Source organism: Phoenix dactylifera, chromosome 2 (genome assembly GCF_051530095.1).
Source record: "Phoenix dactylifera cultivar Ajwa chromosome 2, Ajwa_hap1_PhDact_Kaust_v1.1, whole genome shotgun sequence".
Taxonomy (NCBI): domain Eukaryota; kingdom Viridiplantae; phylum Streptophyta; class Magnoliopsida; order Arecales; family Arecaceae; genus Phoenix; species Phoenix dactylifera.
This window is the reverse complement of record NC_143191.1, coordinates 28,901,669-28,918,246: the sequence shown is the minus strand read 5'-3', so window position 1 is coordinate 28,918,246 and position 16,578 is coordinate 28,901,669. Positions and strand designations below refer to the sequence as shown.

Below are 16,578 nucleotides of genomic sequence, written 5' to 3'. Positions count from 1 at the left end.
GGAGATTTCAAGATAGATTGCCCGAAATTGAAATGAATGGCAAGAAAGCTTAAAAAGAGAAACCTCATGGCTGAATGGAGTGAAAGTAAGGAGTCAAGTTCGGAAGGAGGAAAATCAACAAGAGACGGCCCAAATCTGCTACATGGCCAATGACGATGAGGTAGATTCTGAACTTGAATGTGATTTTATAGTAGAAGAGTTACATGATGCATTTTTAAAACTCATGGAAGAACATAAGAAGCTAATCAATAAAAATAAAGTTCTAAAAGATGAAAATCAAGCTCTCATCAAAGAAAAGCTGAAACTATCTAATGACTATGAAACATTAAGTAGGAAGTTCACTAATAAAACCAAAAGTCTAATTGCTGAAAAATTTAAGCTAAAAGAAGATGCAGAAAAATACAAATCATTAGTGGACAAGTTTACACTTAGCTCAACTAAATTAAATATGATTCTTGATAGTCAAAAAGTTGTATATGATAAAGCTGGGTTAGGATATAAAACAAATAAAAAGCAAAAATACTTAAAGAATATATTTGTGCTAGTCTCATTTCAATCCATTTCTGTGCAGGAAATCATCTACTATAACTAGTCCATACTTTTTTTCTTCTAGACTTGCAGTTCTAGTAGGCCCAAATAGATCCATGTGTATGAGTTCAAAAGGTCTAGTGGTTAATACTACATTCTTTGATTTAAAAGATGATTTTGTTTGCTTTCCTAATGAGCATGGTCCACAGATTTTATCTTTTTCAAAAATCAATTTTGTCTCATCTTTTATCAAATCCTTTTTGACTAATTTTGATATTAAGTCGATACTAGCATGTCCTAGTCTACGATGCCAAAGCCAACTTATTTCACTTTTTCTTTCTTCATTAGTGATTAAGCATAATCCATTTTTCTTGCCTAAATCATGAAGATCTACCATATAAATGTTTCCATGCCTATGTTCCATAAGTACAATGCTATTATCTTTAAGATTTGTGATTATGCATACTGAGGCTTAAAATGTGACTTTAAGATCTGTATCCCAAAATTGACTTATGCTAAGTAAGTTATGTTTCAGACCATTAACTAATAAAATATTTTCTATAAAAATGGATGGAGTAATATAAATTTTATCCTTTCCAATGATAAGTCCTTTTCCATTGTCTCCATAGGTTACCACTTCACCCTCCTTAGATTCCAAAGTGACAAATTGTTCTATGTCATCTGTCATGTGTCTTGAACAGCTGCTATCTAGATACCATCGTCTATCCCTCTTATTAGTTGTAAGACACTCCAGCAATCAAAATCAAGAATGTGCTTTAGGTACCCAAATTATGTTGGGTCTTTTAGAGTTAGTACTTGATATTCCTTTTGGAACCCAAATTTTCTTGGATTTTAGCTTACTCTTATCACCCAATTTGTTATAGTTGGACTTTCTAAAATTACATTCATATGCTTTGTGTCATACTTTATTGCAGCAATGACAAGTTATATTTTCATTTTTGGCATTAGGAATGATTCTCATTTCAATCCATTTCTGTGCAGGAATGACAAGTTATATTTGTGCATTAGGAATATCATACTTATAGATTCCAAAAATGAAAATATAACTTGTCATTGCTGCAATAAAGTATGACACAAAGCATATGAATGTAATTTTAGAAAGTCCAACTATAACAAATTGGGTGATAAGAGTAAGCTAAAATCCAAGAAAATTTGGGTTCCAAAAGGAACATCAAGTACTAACTCTAAAAGACCCAACATAATTTGGGTACCTAAAGCATATTCTTGATTTTGATTGCTGGAGTGTCTTACAGCTAATAAGAGGGATAGACGATGGTATCTAGATAGCGTCTGTTCAAGACACATGACAGATGACATAGAACAATTTGTCACTTTTGGAATCTAAGGAGGATAAAGTGGTAACCTATGGAGACAATGGAAAAGGACTTATCATTGGAAAGGATAAAATTTATATTACTCCATCCATTTTTATAGAAAATATTTTATTAGTTAATGGTCTGAAACATAACTTACTTAGCATAAGTCAATTTTGGGATACAGATCTTAAAGTCACATTTTAAGCCTCAGTATGCATAATCACAAATCTTAAAGATAATAGCATTGTACTTATGGAACATAGGCATGGAAACATTTATATGGTAGATCTTCATGATTTAGGCAAAAAAAATGGATTATGCTTAATCACTAATGAAGAAAGAAAAAGTGAAATAAGTTGGCTTTGGCATCGTAGATTAGGACATGCTAGTATCGACTTAATATCAAAATTAGTCAAAAAAGATTTGATAAAAGATGTGCCAAAATTGATTTTTGAAAAAGATAAAATCTGTGGACCATGCTCATTAGGAAAGCAAACAAAATCATCTTTCAAATCAAAGAATGTAGTATCAACCACTAGACCTTTCTGTTACGGGGGAAATAAGCCGCCATGCCCCACGTGACCGGCACGCGCGCCCAGGAAGACTACGGCTGCCCCTTGATCCAGCGCTCCGGCGCTCCGACCCCGAGTCGGAGATCTCTTGATAACGACAGGCTATTCCCCAGAGGCACGCCGCGGCCTCTTGCTCCACTACTCCCTGCAACGGCTGTATCCGATGCTGCTCCACGATCTCCTGCATCAGCCGTACAAAGCGGAGCCCCACTATGCCCTGACGTGGCCGTACCCGGTGCTGCTCCACGACGCCCTGTAACGGCCATGTCAGTGGCCACACCATCGTGCCCCACGATAACGAACCCCCCTGAGAGACCCCCCAGCCAGGTATATATGCGGCTGGGGGGAGAAAGGGGGGAGGTGAGCAATATCTCCCAGAGCACTCTCTTACTTGCGATTATCACCTCTCCTCCTCCTCCAATCTCCTCTGACTTGACCGTCGGAGGGCCATCACCACCCTGGTGGTGGTGCAAGGCTTGTTTGCAGGTTTCTTGGCGGAAGGTGGAGCGCAACCAACACCAACCAAGACAACTCAGACGGAACCCCGTTCACACCGCAGTGCCAATCGTTCTCGGTTTGGACCACCAGCAACAGTTGGCGCTAGAGGAAGGGACCGAATCTTAGAACGATCGTAATGGCACGGCGAGGTGGTCGTGGAGCTTCCAATGCTTCCGGTCGCGGAGCCTCTCGCGCCTCCGGCCGAGAGGCTGCTGCGTCCCCAACGCACTCTCAGCAGCACTCCACCGCCCCTTCTCCCATTCAGACGGTCGAAGCTGCTCAGTTCGACCAGCTAGCCCAGCAGGTTCGCACCCTCGCGGAGGCAGTGCAGAATCTGCAGGGTGTGATCTCTCGGGTGCCGCAACGGGCTCAGGAGCCGCTGCCCCCCGAGCACTCGCCTCTTCCTCACAACCCGCGCTCCTTCCTCTCCCATGGAGAGGAGCGCCGGCGCGAGGAGGATTCTCGAGTGCGGTCCATTCTGCCAGGACCTTCTCATCGGAGCTGTGCGGGGTACGAGAGGCGGACCCGGGCGCGTTCTCAGACACCCCAGTCCTCGAGGGGCCCGCACTCCAGTCGGTCCCCCTCGCGCCGCTCCTTGTCCCCCACCCACCGGTCGCGCTCCCTGGACCGGCGGGTGGACGATCTCCACAGACAACTCCAGGTCCTGAAGGGCCACTCCAAAGATCCCTTCGCTGACTTGGAGATCTCCTCCCAGCCGGCGCTTGCCTCGAGGATCCTGCGGACCCCGAACCCGCCGGGGTTCAAAATGCCGGCGATCGAACCCTACGACGGGGCGGCGGACCCGCGGGACCACGTGGAGAGTTTCAGGACTCTTATGCTCCTCCATGGAGCATCGGATCCGCTCCTCTGCAAGGCCTTCCCGGCGACCCTCCGTGGCCCGGCAAGGGTATGGTTCGCCGGCCTGGAGGCTAACTCCATCCAGTCCTTCGACCAGTTCACCCGCTTCTTCATCAGCCATTTCGCCGTCAGTAGCAGGCGGCGACTGGTCTCCGACTCCCTCTTTGATGTCCGGCAAAACGAGGGAGAAAGCCTGCGGGATTATCTCACCCGCTTCAACAAGGCTACACTGGAGGTCCGGAACCTGAGCCAGAAAGTGGCTCTCTCAGCCCTGAAGCGTGGCTTCCGGAAGGGCAGACTCACCTTCTCCCTGGACAAACGCTTGCCGCGGAGCTTCCCGGAGCTGTTATCTCGGGCAAACCAGTATGCAGACGCCGAGGAGGCAGCATCCCACCGGAACAAGGAGGCCGCCGAGGCCCCTCTAAAGCCCGGGAAGAAAAGGCGAAAAGAGGCACCCCAGAGGAGGAGCCCGACGCCTCAACGCCGGCGCAGAAGCCCGTCACCAGCAAGGAACCACGGCGCCACACGCCCTCGTTCTCCGCACCGACGCTTCAACCGGTACACCCCACTCCTGGCCCCCCGGGCCCAGATCCTCATGGAGGTCAAGGGGCGGGAGGACCTTCCGGTCCCGAGGCAGATGAAGAAGATCCCTGGGAGGAGGCCTTCTCGGGCGTACTGTGAGTACCACCGAGACCACGGCCACGATACCGAAGACTGCTTCCAGCTTCGGGACGAGATCGAGGCTCTCATTCGCCGAGGGCGTCTCGGTCGATATGTAAACGACCGACGTCCCCCGGCAGACCCGCGTCCGGCCGACCCGGCCCCTCAGGAGCCTCGGGAGCAGAATCGACCCGTTGCGGGAGTGATCCACACCATCACTGGGGGCTGCTCTCGGCCCGTGAGGAACGCAGGGGGCTCGGCGGAAGCATCAGGAGTGGCCGTCGCGAAGAGGCAGCGGGTCGGAAATGTAATCACTTTTTGTGATGAAGATGTAAAGGGGGTTCAGACTCCCCACGATGACGCCATGGTGATCTCTCTCACTATGGCGAACTATGATGTAAGGCGTGTTCTTGTGGATAGTGGAAGCTCAGCTGATATTTTGTATTACGAGGCCTTCCAAAAGATGAGCTTGTCCCGACAATTGTTGCACAAAACATCCACCCCCCTCATAGGATTCACTGGAGACGCTATCTCGGCCGAAGGTGTCATTGAGCTGCCTGTGACTGCGGGCGTTGCACCCGCAGAAGCCACGGTGCGACTCGGGTTCTTGGTCGTCCGTGTCCCCTCGGCCTACAACGCTATCCTCGGACGACCCGGACTGAACGCCCTTCGCGCGGTGGTTTCTACCTACCATTTGCTCATGCGGTTCCCCACGGCGGCCGGGATTGGAGAGGTCCGAGGTGACCAACCAACCGCACGGCAGTGTTTCCTAGCAACTCTCAAAGGAAAGAAGCCCATGGAGGCCCTGAGCGTCGAGTCCCTTGACGCCAGAGACGAAGTGGCCTTGCGGCACGGGGAGCCGGCCGAGGGCGTAATTGAAGTTCCCCTCGAAGAAGGCCGCCCGGACCGCACGGTCCGGGTCGGTGCCAACCTCGACTTGGAAGCTCGGCTCCGATTAGTGGAATTCCTCCGAGCCAATGCTGATGTGTTTGCCTGGTCGGCGGCCGATGTACCTGGGATCGACCCGGAGGTCATTTCTCATGCCCTCAACGTCGACCCGACCCACCGACCAGTAAAGCAAAAGAAGAGACACTGTGCCCCGGATCGGATTCGGGTGGTCGACCAGGAGGTAGACAAACTCTTGGAGGCAGGTTTCATAAGGGAAGTGAGCTACCCCGAGTGGCTGGCAAACGTCGTACTTGTCCGGAAGGCGAGCGGAAAGTGGAGGATGTGCGTCGACTACACCGACCTGAACAAGGCGTGCCCCAAGGATAGCTTTCCGCTTCCGCGAATAGACCAACTGGTCGACGCGACTTCCGGATATCAGCTGCTGTCTTTCATGGACGCCTTCTCCGGCTACAACCAAATAATGATGGCTCCACAGGACGAGGAGAAAACGGCCTTCATAACAGACAGGGGGCTGTACTGTTACAAGGTAATGCCTTTCGGTCTGAAGAACGCTGGCGCTACTTACCAGCGCCTCGTCAATAAAATCTTCAAGGAGCAGATCGGCCGGAACATGGAGGTGTACGTGGACGATATGCTGGTAAAGAGCCGCCATGCGGATCAGCACATTGCGGATCTGGAGGAGACCTTCGCCACCTTGCGGAAGTTTCGTATGAAGCTAAACCCAGCGAAGTGCGCCTTTGGTGCTTCGGCCGGGAGGTTCCTCGGCTTCATTGTCAACCAGCGGGGGATCGAGGCCAACCCGGACAAAATCAAGGCCATCCAAGATATGTCCCCTCCGACCAAAGTGAAGGAGGTTCAGGAGCTCGCTGGGAGGGTCGCCGCGCTCGGACGATTTGTGGCAAAATCGGCCGAACGCTGCCAACCGTTCTTCAAGGTGTTGAAGCGCCTGAAAGACTTCCTCTGGACGGCTGAATGTCAAGTGGCGTTCGACCAGCTCAAGGAGTACATGGCGTCTCCTCCCCTGCTGTCCAAGCCGCAAGAGGGGGAGATGCTCTACCTTTACCTGGCGGTCTCCCCAACCGCAGTCAGCGCAGTACTGGTTCGGGAAGAGGCAAAACTTCAGAAGCCCGTGTACTACACCAGCCGAGTCCTCCGGGATGCCGAGACGCGGTACACGAAGGCTGAAAAGATCGCCTTCGCGCTGCTGACTGCGACCAGGAGGCTTCGCCCCTATTTCCAGGCTCATTCTGTCACCCTTTTGACCGATCAACCACTGCGGCAGATCCTCAGCAATCCTGAGAATGCGGGACGGCTGGTGAAGTGGGCAGTAGAACTTGGTGAGTTCGACATCCGCTACCAGCCCCGGCCCGCCATCAAGGCCCAGGTGCTCGCGGACTTTCTCGCTGAGTGCACTGTGCAGGAGACGGAACCTAGGCCGCCGGAAACACCCAGCCTCGATCTCCCGATCTGGACGCTCCACATTGACGGGTCGTCGAACCCTGAAGGTGGAGGGGCTGGGCTGGTCCTTACCAATCCCGATGGAGTGATAGCCGAGTATGCCTTGAGGTTCGGATTTCCAGTGACCAACAATGAGGCGGAGTACGAGGCCCTAGTCACGGGACTCAAACTCGCCAAGGAGCTCGGCATCCGGCGTCTGAAGGTCTTCACCGACTCCCAGCTGGTGGTCGGGCAGGTTCGAGGGGAGTTCGAGGCACGGAGCCCGACCATGCAGAGCTACGTCCGGAAGGTGCAAGCACTCATTCCCGACCTCGGCAGTATTGACATTCAGCAGGTCCCAAGGAGCGAAAATGCTAGGGCCGACAGGTTGTCCCGCTTGGTGGGCGCTGAGGCACACAACTTGTCAAGGGCGATATACCTGGAGACCCTAGATGCCCCGAGCATTGGCGAGGCTGAAGCGGTAATGGCTATTGATCCGGAACCATCTTGGATGGACCCGCTTGTAGCCTACCTCGCCGAAGGGATCCTCCCCGAAGATGAAGATCAAGCTCGGCGACTTGTTATGAAGTCCACCCACTACGTACTCTACGAAGGAAGGCTGTATCGGACCTCGTTCACCGCCCCCCTCTTAAGGTGCCTCCGCCCTTCGGAGGCAGCTTACGCCCTCAGCGAAGTCCACGAAGGCATCTGCGGATCGCACCTGGGGGCTAGGTCCCTGGCACATAAGATCATGAGGCAAGGCTACTATTGGCCGACCTTATTGGAAGACTCAAAGGATCACGTACGGAAATGCGACGCCTGCCAGCGCCACGCCAACATCCAGAGAGTCCCCTCTGTTCCCTTGGCGCCAATCACCGCCCCATGGCCCTTTGCACAGTGGGGAATGGATATCCTCGGACCATTCCCCATCGCTTCGGCCCAGCGGAAATTTTTGATTGTCGCCATCGACTACTTCACCAAGTGGGTGGAGGCAGAGCCACTGGCCACCATCACGGAGGCGCAAGTCCGGAAGTTCGTAAAGAAGAACATCATTGTCCGATTTGGGGTACCTCGGGTCCTCATCTCGGATAACGGTCGACAGTTTGATAACAAGCATTTCCGAGACTTCTGCGAGGAGTTCGGGATCGAACATCGGTTCACGTCCGTGTCGCATCCACAAACCAACGGCGAGACCGAGGTCACAAATCGGACAATCCTCCAAGGTATCAAAGCGCGGATCGGACGGACGGGGCAAGCTTGGGTCGAGGAACTCGAGAATGTCCTTTGGGCGTATCGGACCACGCATCGGACTCCTACCGGGGAGACGCCTTTCAGCCTAACCTATGGCACGGAAGCCGTTGTCCCCGTAGAGCTCGGACTTCCCTCACCTCGGGTAGCCGCACACCGACCCGAGGCCAACTCGAAGCAACTCCGAGGGAACCTGGATCTCTTGGAAGAAGCAAGGGAAATGGCGCAGGTTCGGATGGCAATGTATCAGCGGAGGGTGGCCCGATATTACAACTCCAAAGTCCGACCGAAGCTTTTCAGAATTGGAGATCTGGTGCTGAGGCGAGCTAAGGCATCTCAACCTACGGAAGGTGGGAAGCTAGCGCCGAATTGGGAAGGCCCGTATAAAGTTCGTTGGGTAAACCGACCTGGCTCCTACCAGTTGGAAGCCCTAGATGGCCGAAAAATTCCAAGGGGCTGGAATTCCGCTAACCTGCGGATGTATTACCAGTAGAACAACAAGGCCAGAAAGACAATTTGAAAAGGTGCAACACTTTTCATTTCAATAATTTCTGGTTACAATGGCGTGCTCGTGTGATTACAAGGAATTCCCAGAGGGGAATTAGGGAGTAAAGAAAGCAAAGAAGAGGTGGAGAATCTGTGGAGCTGAGGACCGAGGATCCCAAACCCTCAATCCAAAGCAGCTGCAATCCCACCGGAAGTGGGTGCTTCTAACCGGAGGCGCCATCCAGCACCTCACCAAAAAGACGAGGAGCCGCCGCAGAAGAAGCTCCCGCTGCCCCCAGGGAAACGCCGCCTCCAAAGGATATTCCCATCCTCCCCAGTGGTAGGAAAGAGAAGGAATACGAGGGGGAAGAGCATATGGAGGCGCGGTCCCGGACTGAGCGTCTGGTGCAGAGCTCGATCGGGAGGCTGAACTTCAAGGAGGGGAGATGTGATCCCGGATGAAACGCCTAGAGCGGAGCTCCGCCGGGAAGACCCTCCTTGTTGATCCCAGATGAAACGGCTAGTTGGCTGAAGTCGCAAGGGGAGCGTCTCCCCTTTCCTTCAGCAGGAGTCTCTCAGTCATATGCCAAGGAGGAGGTCCGCGATCCATGGCAACCTGAACAGCTCCGGCTTGGCAAACTCCATCGTACCTGCACCTGTATTTATAGCCAAACTGCGGCCCCCTGGTCGTTCCGATGCGGGTGGCTCCAATAAATGCAGGCGCATTGAAACCGGAGCCGTTCCGGCTCCCGAGGCGTATCTCCCCGCGATTTTCTAAGCGTCATTCTCCTTAAACCGCATTCTTTGTGCAGGACAATCCGGGTGTCATGTACCCCTAGGTCCACATATCTCCGCTCGCGCCCAGGCCGTATCCTCCTCGAAGAACCCGCGTATCGCGGCCGCTCAACTAACACTCCTCGCAAGCAGCAGCTGGTGATCCGATTTCCCAGGTAACGCATTAATTAGCGTTTAATGCCCTTCTCGTGTTCCCCCAGGCAACGCTTGAGAAAAGGAGAAACATGATCGCGGCTGGCCACGGAGAAACCCCGTCGGGCAGCGAGCGACAAGCGCACGACCAGCGAGCGGAATTTTCCGAGGCTCGGCCCTCGGATGCCTGGCTAGCCCGATGATCATCCCGGGAGCAGACTAGCCGGAAGCCCCGACCGGTCGCCTCGGCTTGCGCCAGCCTTGGCCGACCAACGAGTGGAATTTCCCGAGGCTCGGCCCTCGGATGCCTGGCTAGCCCGATGATCATTCCGGGAGCAGACTAGCCGGAAGCCCCGACCGGTCGCCTCGGCTTGCGCCAGCCTTGGCCGACCAACGAGCGGAATGTCCTGAGGCTCGGCCCTCGGATGCCTGGCTAGCCCGATGATCATCCCGGGAGCAGACTAGCCGGAAGCCCCGACCGGTCGCCTCGGCTTGCGCCAGCCTTGGCCGACCAACGAGTGGAATTTCCCGAGGCTCGGCCCTCGGATGCCAGGCTAACCCGATGATCATCCCGGGAGCAGACTAGCCTGAAGCCCCGACCGGTCGCCTCGGCTTGCGCCAGCCTTGGCCGACCAACGAGCGAAATTTCCCGAGGCTCGGCCCTCGGATGCCAGGCTAACCCGACGATCATCCCGGGAGCAGACTAGCCTGAAGCCCCGACCGGTCGCCTCGGCTTGCGCCAGCCTTGGCCGACCAACGAGCGGAATTTCCTGAGGCTTGACAACCCTCGGATGCCAGGCTAACCCGACGATCATCCCGGGAGCAGACTAGCCTGAAGCCCCGACCGGTCGCCTCGGCTTGCGCCAGCCTTGGCCGACCAACGAGCGGAATTTCCTGAAGCTTGACAACCCTCGGATGCCAGGCTAACCCGACGATCATCCCGGGAGCAGACTAGCCTGAAGCCCCGACCGGTCGCCTCGGCTTGCGCCAGCCTTGGCCGACCAACGAGCGGAATTTTCTGAGGCTTGACGGCCCTCGGATGCCTGGCTAGCCCGATGATCATCCCGGGAGCAGACTAGCCGGAAGCCCCGACCGGTCGCCTCGGCTTGCGCCAGCCTTGGCCGACCAACGAGTGGAAGGTCCCGAGGCTCGGCCCTCGGATGCCAGGCTAACCCGATGACCATCCCGGGAGCAGACTAGCCTGAAGCCCCGACCAGTTGCCTCGGCATGCGCCAGCCTTGGTCGACCAACGAGTGGAATTTCCTGAGGCCTAACCCTCGGATGCCTGGCTTAGCGCCGGAAGAATTTCCTGAGGCCTAACCCTCGGATGCCTGGCTTGGCGCCGGAAGAATTTCCTGAGGCCTAACCCTCGGATGCCTGGCTTAGCGCCGGAAGAATTTTCTAAGGCCTAACCCTCGGATGCCTGGCTTAGCGCCGGAAGAGTTTCCTGAGGCCTAACCCTCGGATGCCTGGCTTAGCGCCGGAAGAATTTCCTGAGGCCTAACCCTCGGATGCCTGGCTTGGCGCCGGAAGAATTTCCTGAGGCCTAACCCTCGGATGCCTGGCTTAGCGCCGGAAGAATTTCCTGAGGCCTAACCCTCGGATGCCTGGCTTAGCGCCGGAAGAGTTTCCTGAGGCCTAACCCTCGGATGCCTGGCTTAGCGCCGGAAGAATTTCCCGAGGCCCAACCCTCGGATGCCTGGCTTAGCGCCGGAAGAGTTTCCTGAGGCCTAACCCTCGGATGCCTGGCCTAGCGCCGGAAGAATTTCGGGAGCCAGGAGTCAGCAAGACGCTACCGAGAGTTAAAAGAAAAAGAAGGACGAAGGCGAAATGAAGAAACATTCAACTAGCATTAATTTTCATTGTTTCAAGGCCGAGGCCCATATAATTTGGCAAAACCCCGGTATACAAAAAAAAAGAGAAGACAACGAAAGGTACAAGAGGTCAGCTTGGAGGAACTCCCGGGTCGGGAACGTCGGGCTCGTCCGCAGGAGGTAGGGAAGCAGCAGGAGAACCAGCAGGCAATGGCGCCGGAGAGGAGTCGAGAAGGGAAATCTCGCTCAGGTCAACTTCGGGGTACTTAGCCGACACCCTTGCCAGGCCCTCCTCGAAGCCTAAGATAAAGGCTTCGGCCCCCGCGTCCGACGCGTCACGGACAAACTCGTCGGACTGACGATAGGTCTGTACTGCCTCCGACATATCATGAGCGAACTCGGCGGACTGGCGATAAGCCTCTACCGCCTGACGCCCGATTTCCGCACTCCTCTCGGCCAGCGCCGCCTCTGCCCGCTCCATAATCTGGGCTTTCGCCTCCAAGACCTTCGCCACAATCCGGCTTTCCGCCTCGGTGGAGACCCTCAGCAGCTCAGCCCGAGCCTCCTTGTGCTTCGCTTCGGCAGCAATGCGAGCAGCCTCAGCCTCCGTCAGGCGCGAATGAAGCTCCTGATCGCTCGCACGGAACTTCTCCAAGGCCGACTCCAATTCGCCCAGCTTAGCTTCAAGAGACCGGATTCGGTTGCGGGCGTCGTCGGCTGACCGCTGGGCCTTCTCCCACCTCTCCCGGTAGTCGGCAGCCTTCCGGGACTGCTTCTCGGCCCGCTCATCCGCCTTCTTGACCTCGCCCTCGAGACCCGAGGCAACCTTGAGCTGCTCCTAAGCCTCCAACAGTTGCTTCTCGAGGGCAGCAAAGCCGAGTGCCCGCTCTTCGGCCTCCCGGAGCCTCGCCTCGAAGTCCCCGGTCGTCCTGCCTGCCACAGCCTGGCCTTCCTTTTCCACTGCTTTCAGCCGGTCCTCGGCCTTCGCCAGAAGCCCCGCCTGTTCCTTGTAGCACTCCTCCAGACGGATCATGTACTGGGCGAGCTAAGAAATAGAAAAAATAAGAGAGTCAGGCGGAGAACAACAGAGCCAATAAATGGTGAAAAGCGGCCAGAAGAACACTCACCGACATGAGACAGACACAGCTGGCAGCCCCAACCTCAGAGACCTCCAACTCCCGGACCCGCCGACGGTCCTTCTCCAGCAGCACTGTTTCGATGAGATTTCGGGCGCCATCGGTAGTGAAGGCAGACCCCGATTTCTCCCCAGAGCTGGACGGTGGTTCTGCAGCCTTACCCCTATCCATCGCCTGGGGAAGAGTCCGGCCGATCGCGCTCGGGGCGGGGGTCACCCCAGGAATTGATAGGGTCTTGCTCGGTCGGGGCCTCGGCGCGTCCCTCCTCGAGTCATCAGGAGCCGACCGAGTCGGAGGCCGGGTCGGGGACCGATCACGTCCGACCCGTCCGTCTCGGACAGGCTCGGATGATACCTCCGGAGTAGCGGCAATCTTACCACCGGAGGGCTGATACAGCGTCAGCTGCCGGTCCGTGCCCACGACGTCTCCCTGATCGGTGGGCCCGGACTCGTCGGTCGGCGTCGGAGGCACCTCCTTACGGGACCTCTTCGCCGGTGGGGCCCCGCTCGGAAGAGCTCGTTTCCTCCTCTGGGCTGCTTCCAGCAGGGACGCCCTACCAACAGCCTTTGTCTTCACCGACCGCATGACGTCGTCGATCTCTGCAAAAAGGACGGGATAGTCGGAGACGGAGAAACCAAAGGAAAGAACGGGACGAAAGAAGGGAAAAAGTCAAGAAAGAATCGGTGGCGGACTCACGGTCGGTGGGGACCGAGCTCAGACCGACATTCACCAAAGTATCCTCGGAAATAAGGCGGGCCACCGGGGGGAGCTGGCCCTCGGCAACCAACCCCTTCAAGGCGGCCAAGCCATCGGACTCCTCCCTTGACAGTCTCGATAGGCCGATCGGAGACTTCATCGGGGTCTCCCAGGTCGCCCTGATTTCCCAAGAGGGATCTGCATCAACAAAAAAGAAGCGCTCCTTCCATTTGTGAATGGAGGTAGGAGCCTCCTTGACAAGGCCGCATCCTCGCCGCGCTGCGAAGCACCACCACCCTTTGTCCTGGGGGTGGCCGCTCAGGCTGTAGAACTCCCAAAAAACATTCAGGGTGGCGGGGATCTCGTGCATACGGCAGAGAACCTGGAAGACCGTCAGGGCCCGCCACGAGTTCGGCACCAGTTGCGTCGGTGCCACTCTTAAACCCCGTAGCACCTGCATGACCAAATCCGAAGGGGGGAAGCGGAACCCGGCCTGGAGAATGCCCTCATTGATGGCGATCTTCCCTGGAGGAGGATGGGACATCCTCTCCTCAGGCCCCGGGAGCGTGGCGTTGCAGGCCTCGGGAAGGTGGTACCGAGCCACAAGTCTGTCTAAGTCTGTGGCGACCAGCTCCGACTTAATTTGGTCTGCTCTCACTTCGCCCATTCCTAATGGCCAATAAACCTACGGTCAGGACGGGGACAGGAAGGGGGGAAAGACCGGAGCGACTGGAGTACACTAGTATAAGAGGGGAAAGTATGGAGAGCCCTAAGCAGAAGAATGGGGAAAACTCACCGGAAAAGAGGTAAGAACGGCTTCGAGAGCGCCAAAGGAGAAACGAGCGAACAGTCCGACGGCAGCAACAGCAGCGCAAAGGGGAAACTTGAAAATATCTGTAAAGAAGAAGACGGACGGGGAAAGGCCCCCGAATAAATAGGCGGAAAGGCAAGTGACGCCTCAATGACGCCAGAGGACGCCTGGCTGCCGAAGGGTCGCTCGCGCCCCAAAGGCGAATCGACACCATTAAGGAAGGATGTCCGCCGAAATCCTCAGACTGCCAGGTCAGCAATAACCGCCATACGCCATAAAAAGGGCGGGGAGCTCGAAGCGCGCGCGCCTCTCCGAGGAACGGCGGCAATCCCGAAACATCACTCCCTTCACCTGTTTCCCTTCTGGTTCCAGGCTCGGAAGTGGGGGGCTACTGTTACGGGGGAAATAAGCCGCCATGCCCCACGTGACCGGCACGCGCGCCCAGGAAGACTACGGCTGCCCTTTGATCCAGCAATCCGACCCCGAGTCGGATATCCTCGGCTCCGCAGCCCGACCCCGAGTCGGCTGCCCTTTGATCCAGCAATCCGACCCCGAGTCGGATATCCTCGGCTCCGCAGCCCGACCCCGAGTCGGCTGCCCTTTGATCCAGCAATCCGACCCCGAGTCGGATATCCTCGGCTCCGCAGCCCGACCCCGAGTCGGCTGCCCTTTGATCCAGCAATCCGACCCCGAGTCGGATATCCTCGGCTCCGCAGCCCGACCCCGAGTCAGCTGCCCCTTGATCCAGCGCTCCGACCCCGAGTCGGAGATCTCTTGATAACGACAGGCTATTCCCCAGAGGCACGCCGCGGCCTCCTGCTCCACTACTCCCTGCAACGGCTGTATCCGATGCTGCTCCACGATCTCCTGCATCAGCCGTACAAAGCGGAGCCCCACTATGCCCTGACGTGGCCGTACCCGGTGCTGCTCCACGACGCCCTGTAACGGCCATGTCAGTGGCCACACCATCGTGCCCCACGATAACGAACCCCCCTGAGAGACCCCCCAGCCAGGTATATATGCGGCTGGGGGGAGAAAGGGGGGAGGTGAGCAATATCTCCCAGAGCACTCTCTTACTTGCGATTATCACCTCTCCTCCTCCTCCAATCTCCTCTGACTTGACCGTCGGAGGGCCATCACCACCCTGGTGGTGGTGCAAGGCTTGTTTGCAGGTTTCTTGGCGGAAGGTGGAGCGCAACCAACACCAACCAAGACAACTCAGACGGAACCCCGTTCACACCGCAGTGCCAATCGTTCTCGGTTTGGACCACCAGCAACACTTTCGAACTCATACACATGGATCTATTTGAGCCTACTAGAACTGCAAGTCTAGAAGAAAAAAGTATGGACTAGTTATAGTAGATGATTTCTCAAGATATACATGGATTTCATTTCTTGCACATAAGAATGAAGCATTTTCAGCATTCTTGAAATATTATAAAAATATCATAACTAAAAAGAAGCTCACCTTAATTGCAATTCGAAGTGATCATGGAACTGAATTTGAAAATCAAGTCTTTGAAGAATTCTGTAATAAAAATAGTATTTTCCATCAATTTTCAGCACCTAGAACGCTTCAACAAAATGGGATTGTTGAAAGAAAAAATAGGACATTGGCAGAAATGGCACGCACGATGTTGTGTGAGTCAAATCTTCCAAAGTACTTTTGGACTGAAGCCATATATATTGCTTGCCATATTTTAAATCGTATTTTAATACGTCCTATAACAAAGAAAACTCCTTATGAACTTTAGAAGAATAAGAAACTAACTGCTAAATATTTAAGAGTATTTGGGTGTAGATGTTTTATTTTAAACAATGGCAAGAAGGATCTAAGTAAATTTGATGCCAAGTTAGATGAAGGTATCTTCTTAGGATACTCTACTTCTAGCAGAGCATATAAAGTATTTAACAAAAGAACTCTTGTAGTTGAAGAGTCAATTAATATTATTTTGATGAGTCTGATAATAAGTCTTCTAGGAGAGAAAGTACTTTTGATGATGATGTAGAAATTATTGAGTTCGAAAAATTGAATCTTAATGACGTGCCAAATCAAGAAAAGGAAGATGATCGTGTGCCACCACAATCTCAAGACTTGCCAAAGGAATGGAGGTACGCACATGGACACCCTAAAGACTTAATCATTGGTGATCCATCTCAAAGGGTAAGAACTCGATCCTCTCTTAGAAATTTAAATGACTATCTTACTTTTGTTTCACAAATAGAACCTAAGACTTATGAAGAAGCTGAGAATGACATATGCAAGAAGAATTAAATCAATTCAAAAGAAGCAATGTATGGACATTAACTAAGAGACCAAAGCATAATTCTGTAATTGGAACAAAATGAATTTTTAGGAATAAATTAGATGAAAATAGGGTAGTGATAATAAATAAAGCTAGACTCGTAGCTAAGGAATACAATCAAGAAAAATGAATAGATTTTGAAGAAATATTTGCTCCCGTGGCTAGATTAGAAGCTATTAGATTACTTCTAGCTTTTGCATGCTTCATGGATTTCAAATTATATCAAATGTATGTAAAAAGTGCATTCTTAAATGGTTATATAGAAGAAGAAGTAAATGTGGAGCAACCCCCTAGTTTTGAGAATCATGAATTCCCTGATCATGTATTTAGATTACATAAGTCATTATATGGATTG

General features: G+C 53.6%; 1 protein-coding gene across 1 annotated transcript; it reads left to right on the top strand.

Annotated features, from left to right (window-relative positions):
* The first annotated feature begins 2,572 nt into the window (after positions 1-2,572).
* LOC149768270 (uncharacterized) lies at positions 2,573-9,738 on the top strand. Its single transcript, XM_089928850.1, has 2 exons — positions 2,573-8,571; positions 9,346-9,738. Exon 1 carries the CDS (start codon positions 3,072-3,074, stop codon positions 8,538-8,540), a length of 5,469 nt encoding a protein of 1,822 aa, XP_089784976.1. The 5' UTR covers positions 2,573-3,071; the 3' UTR covers positions 8,541-8,571; positions 9,346-9,738.
* The last annotated feature ends 6,840 nt before the right edge of the window (positions 9,739-16,578 follow it).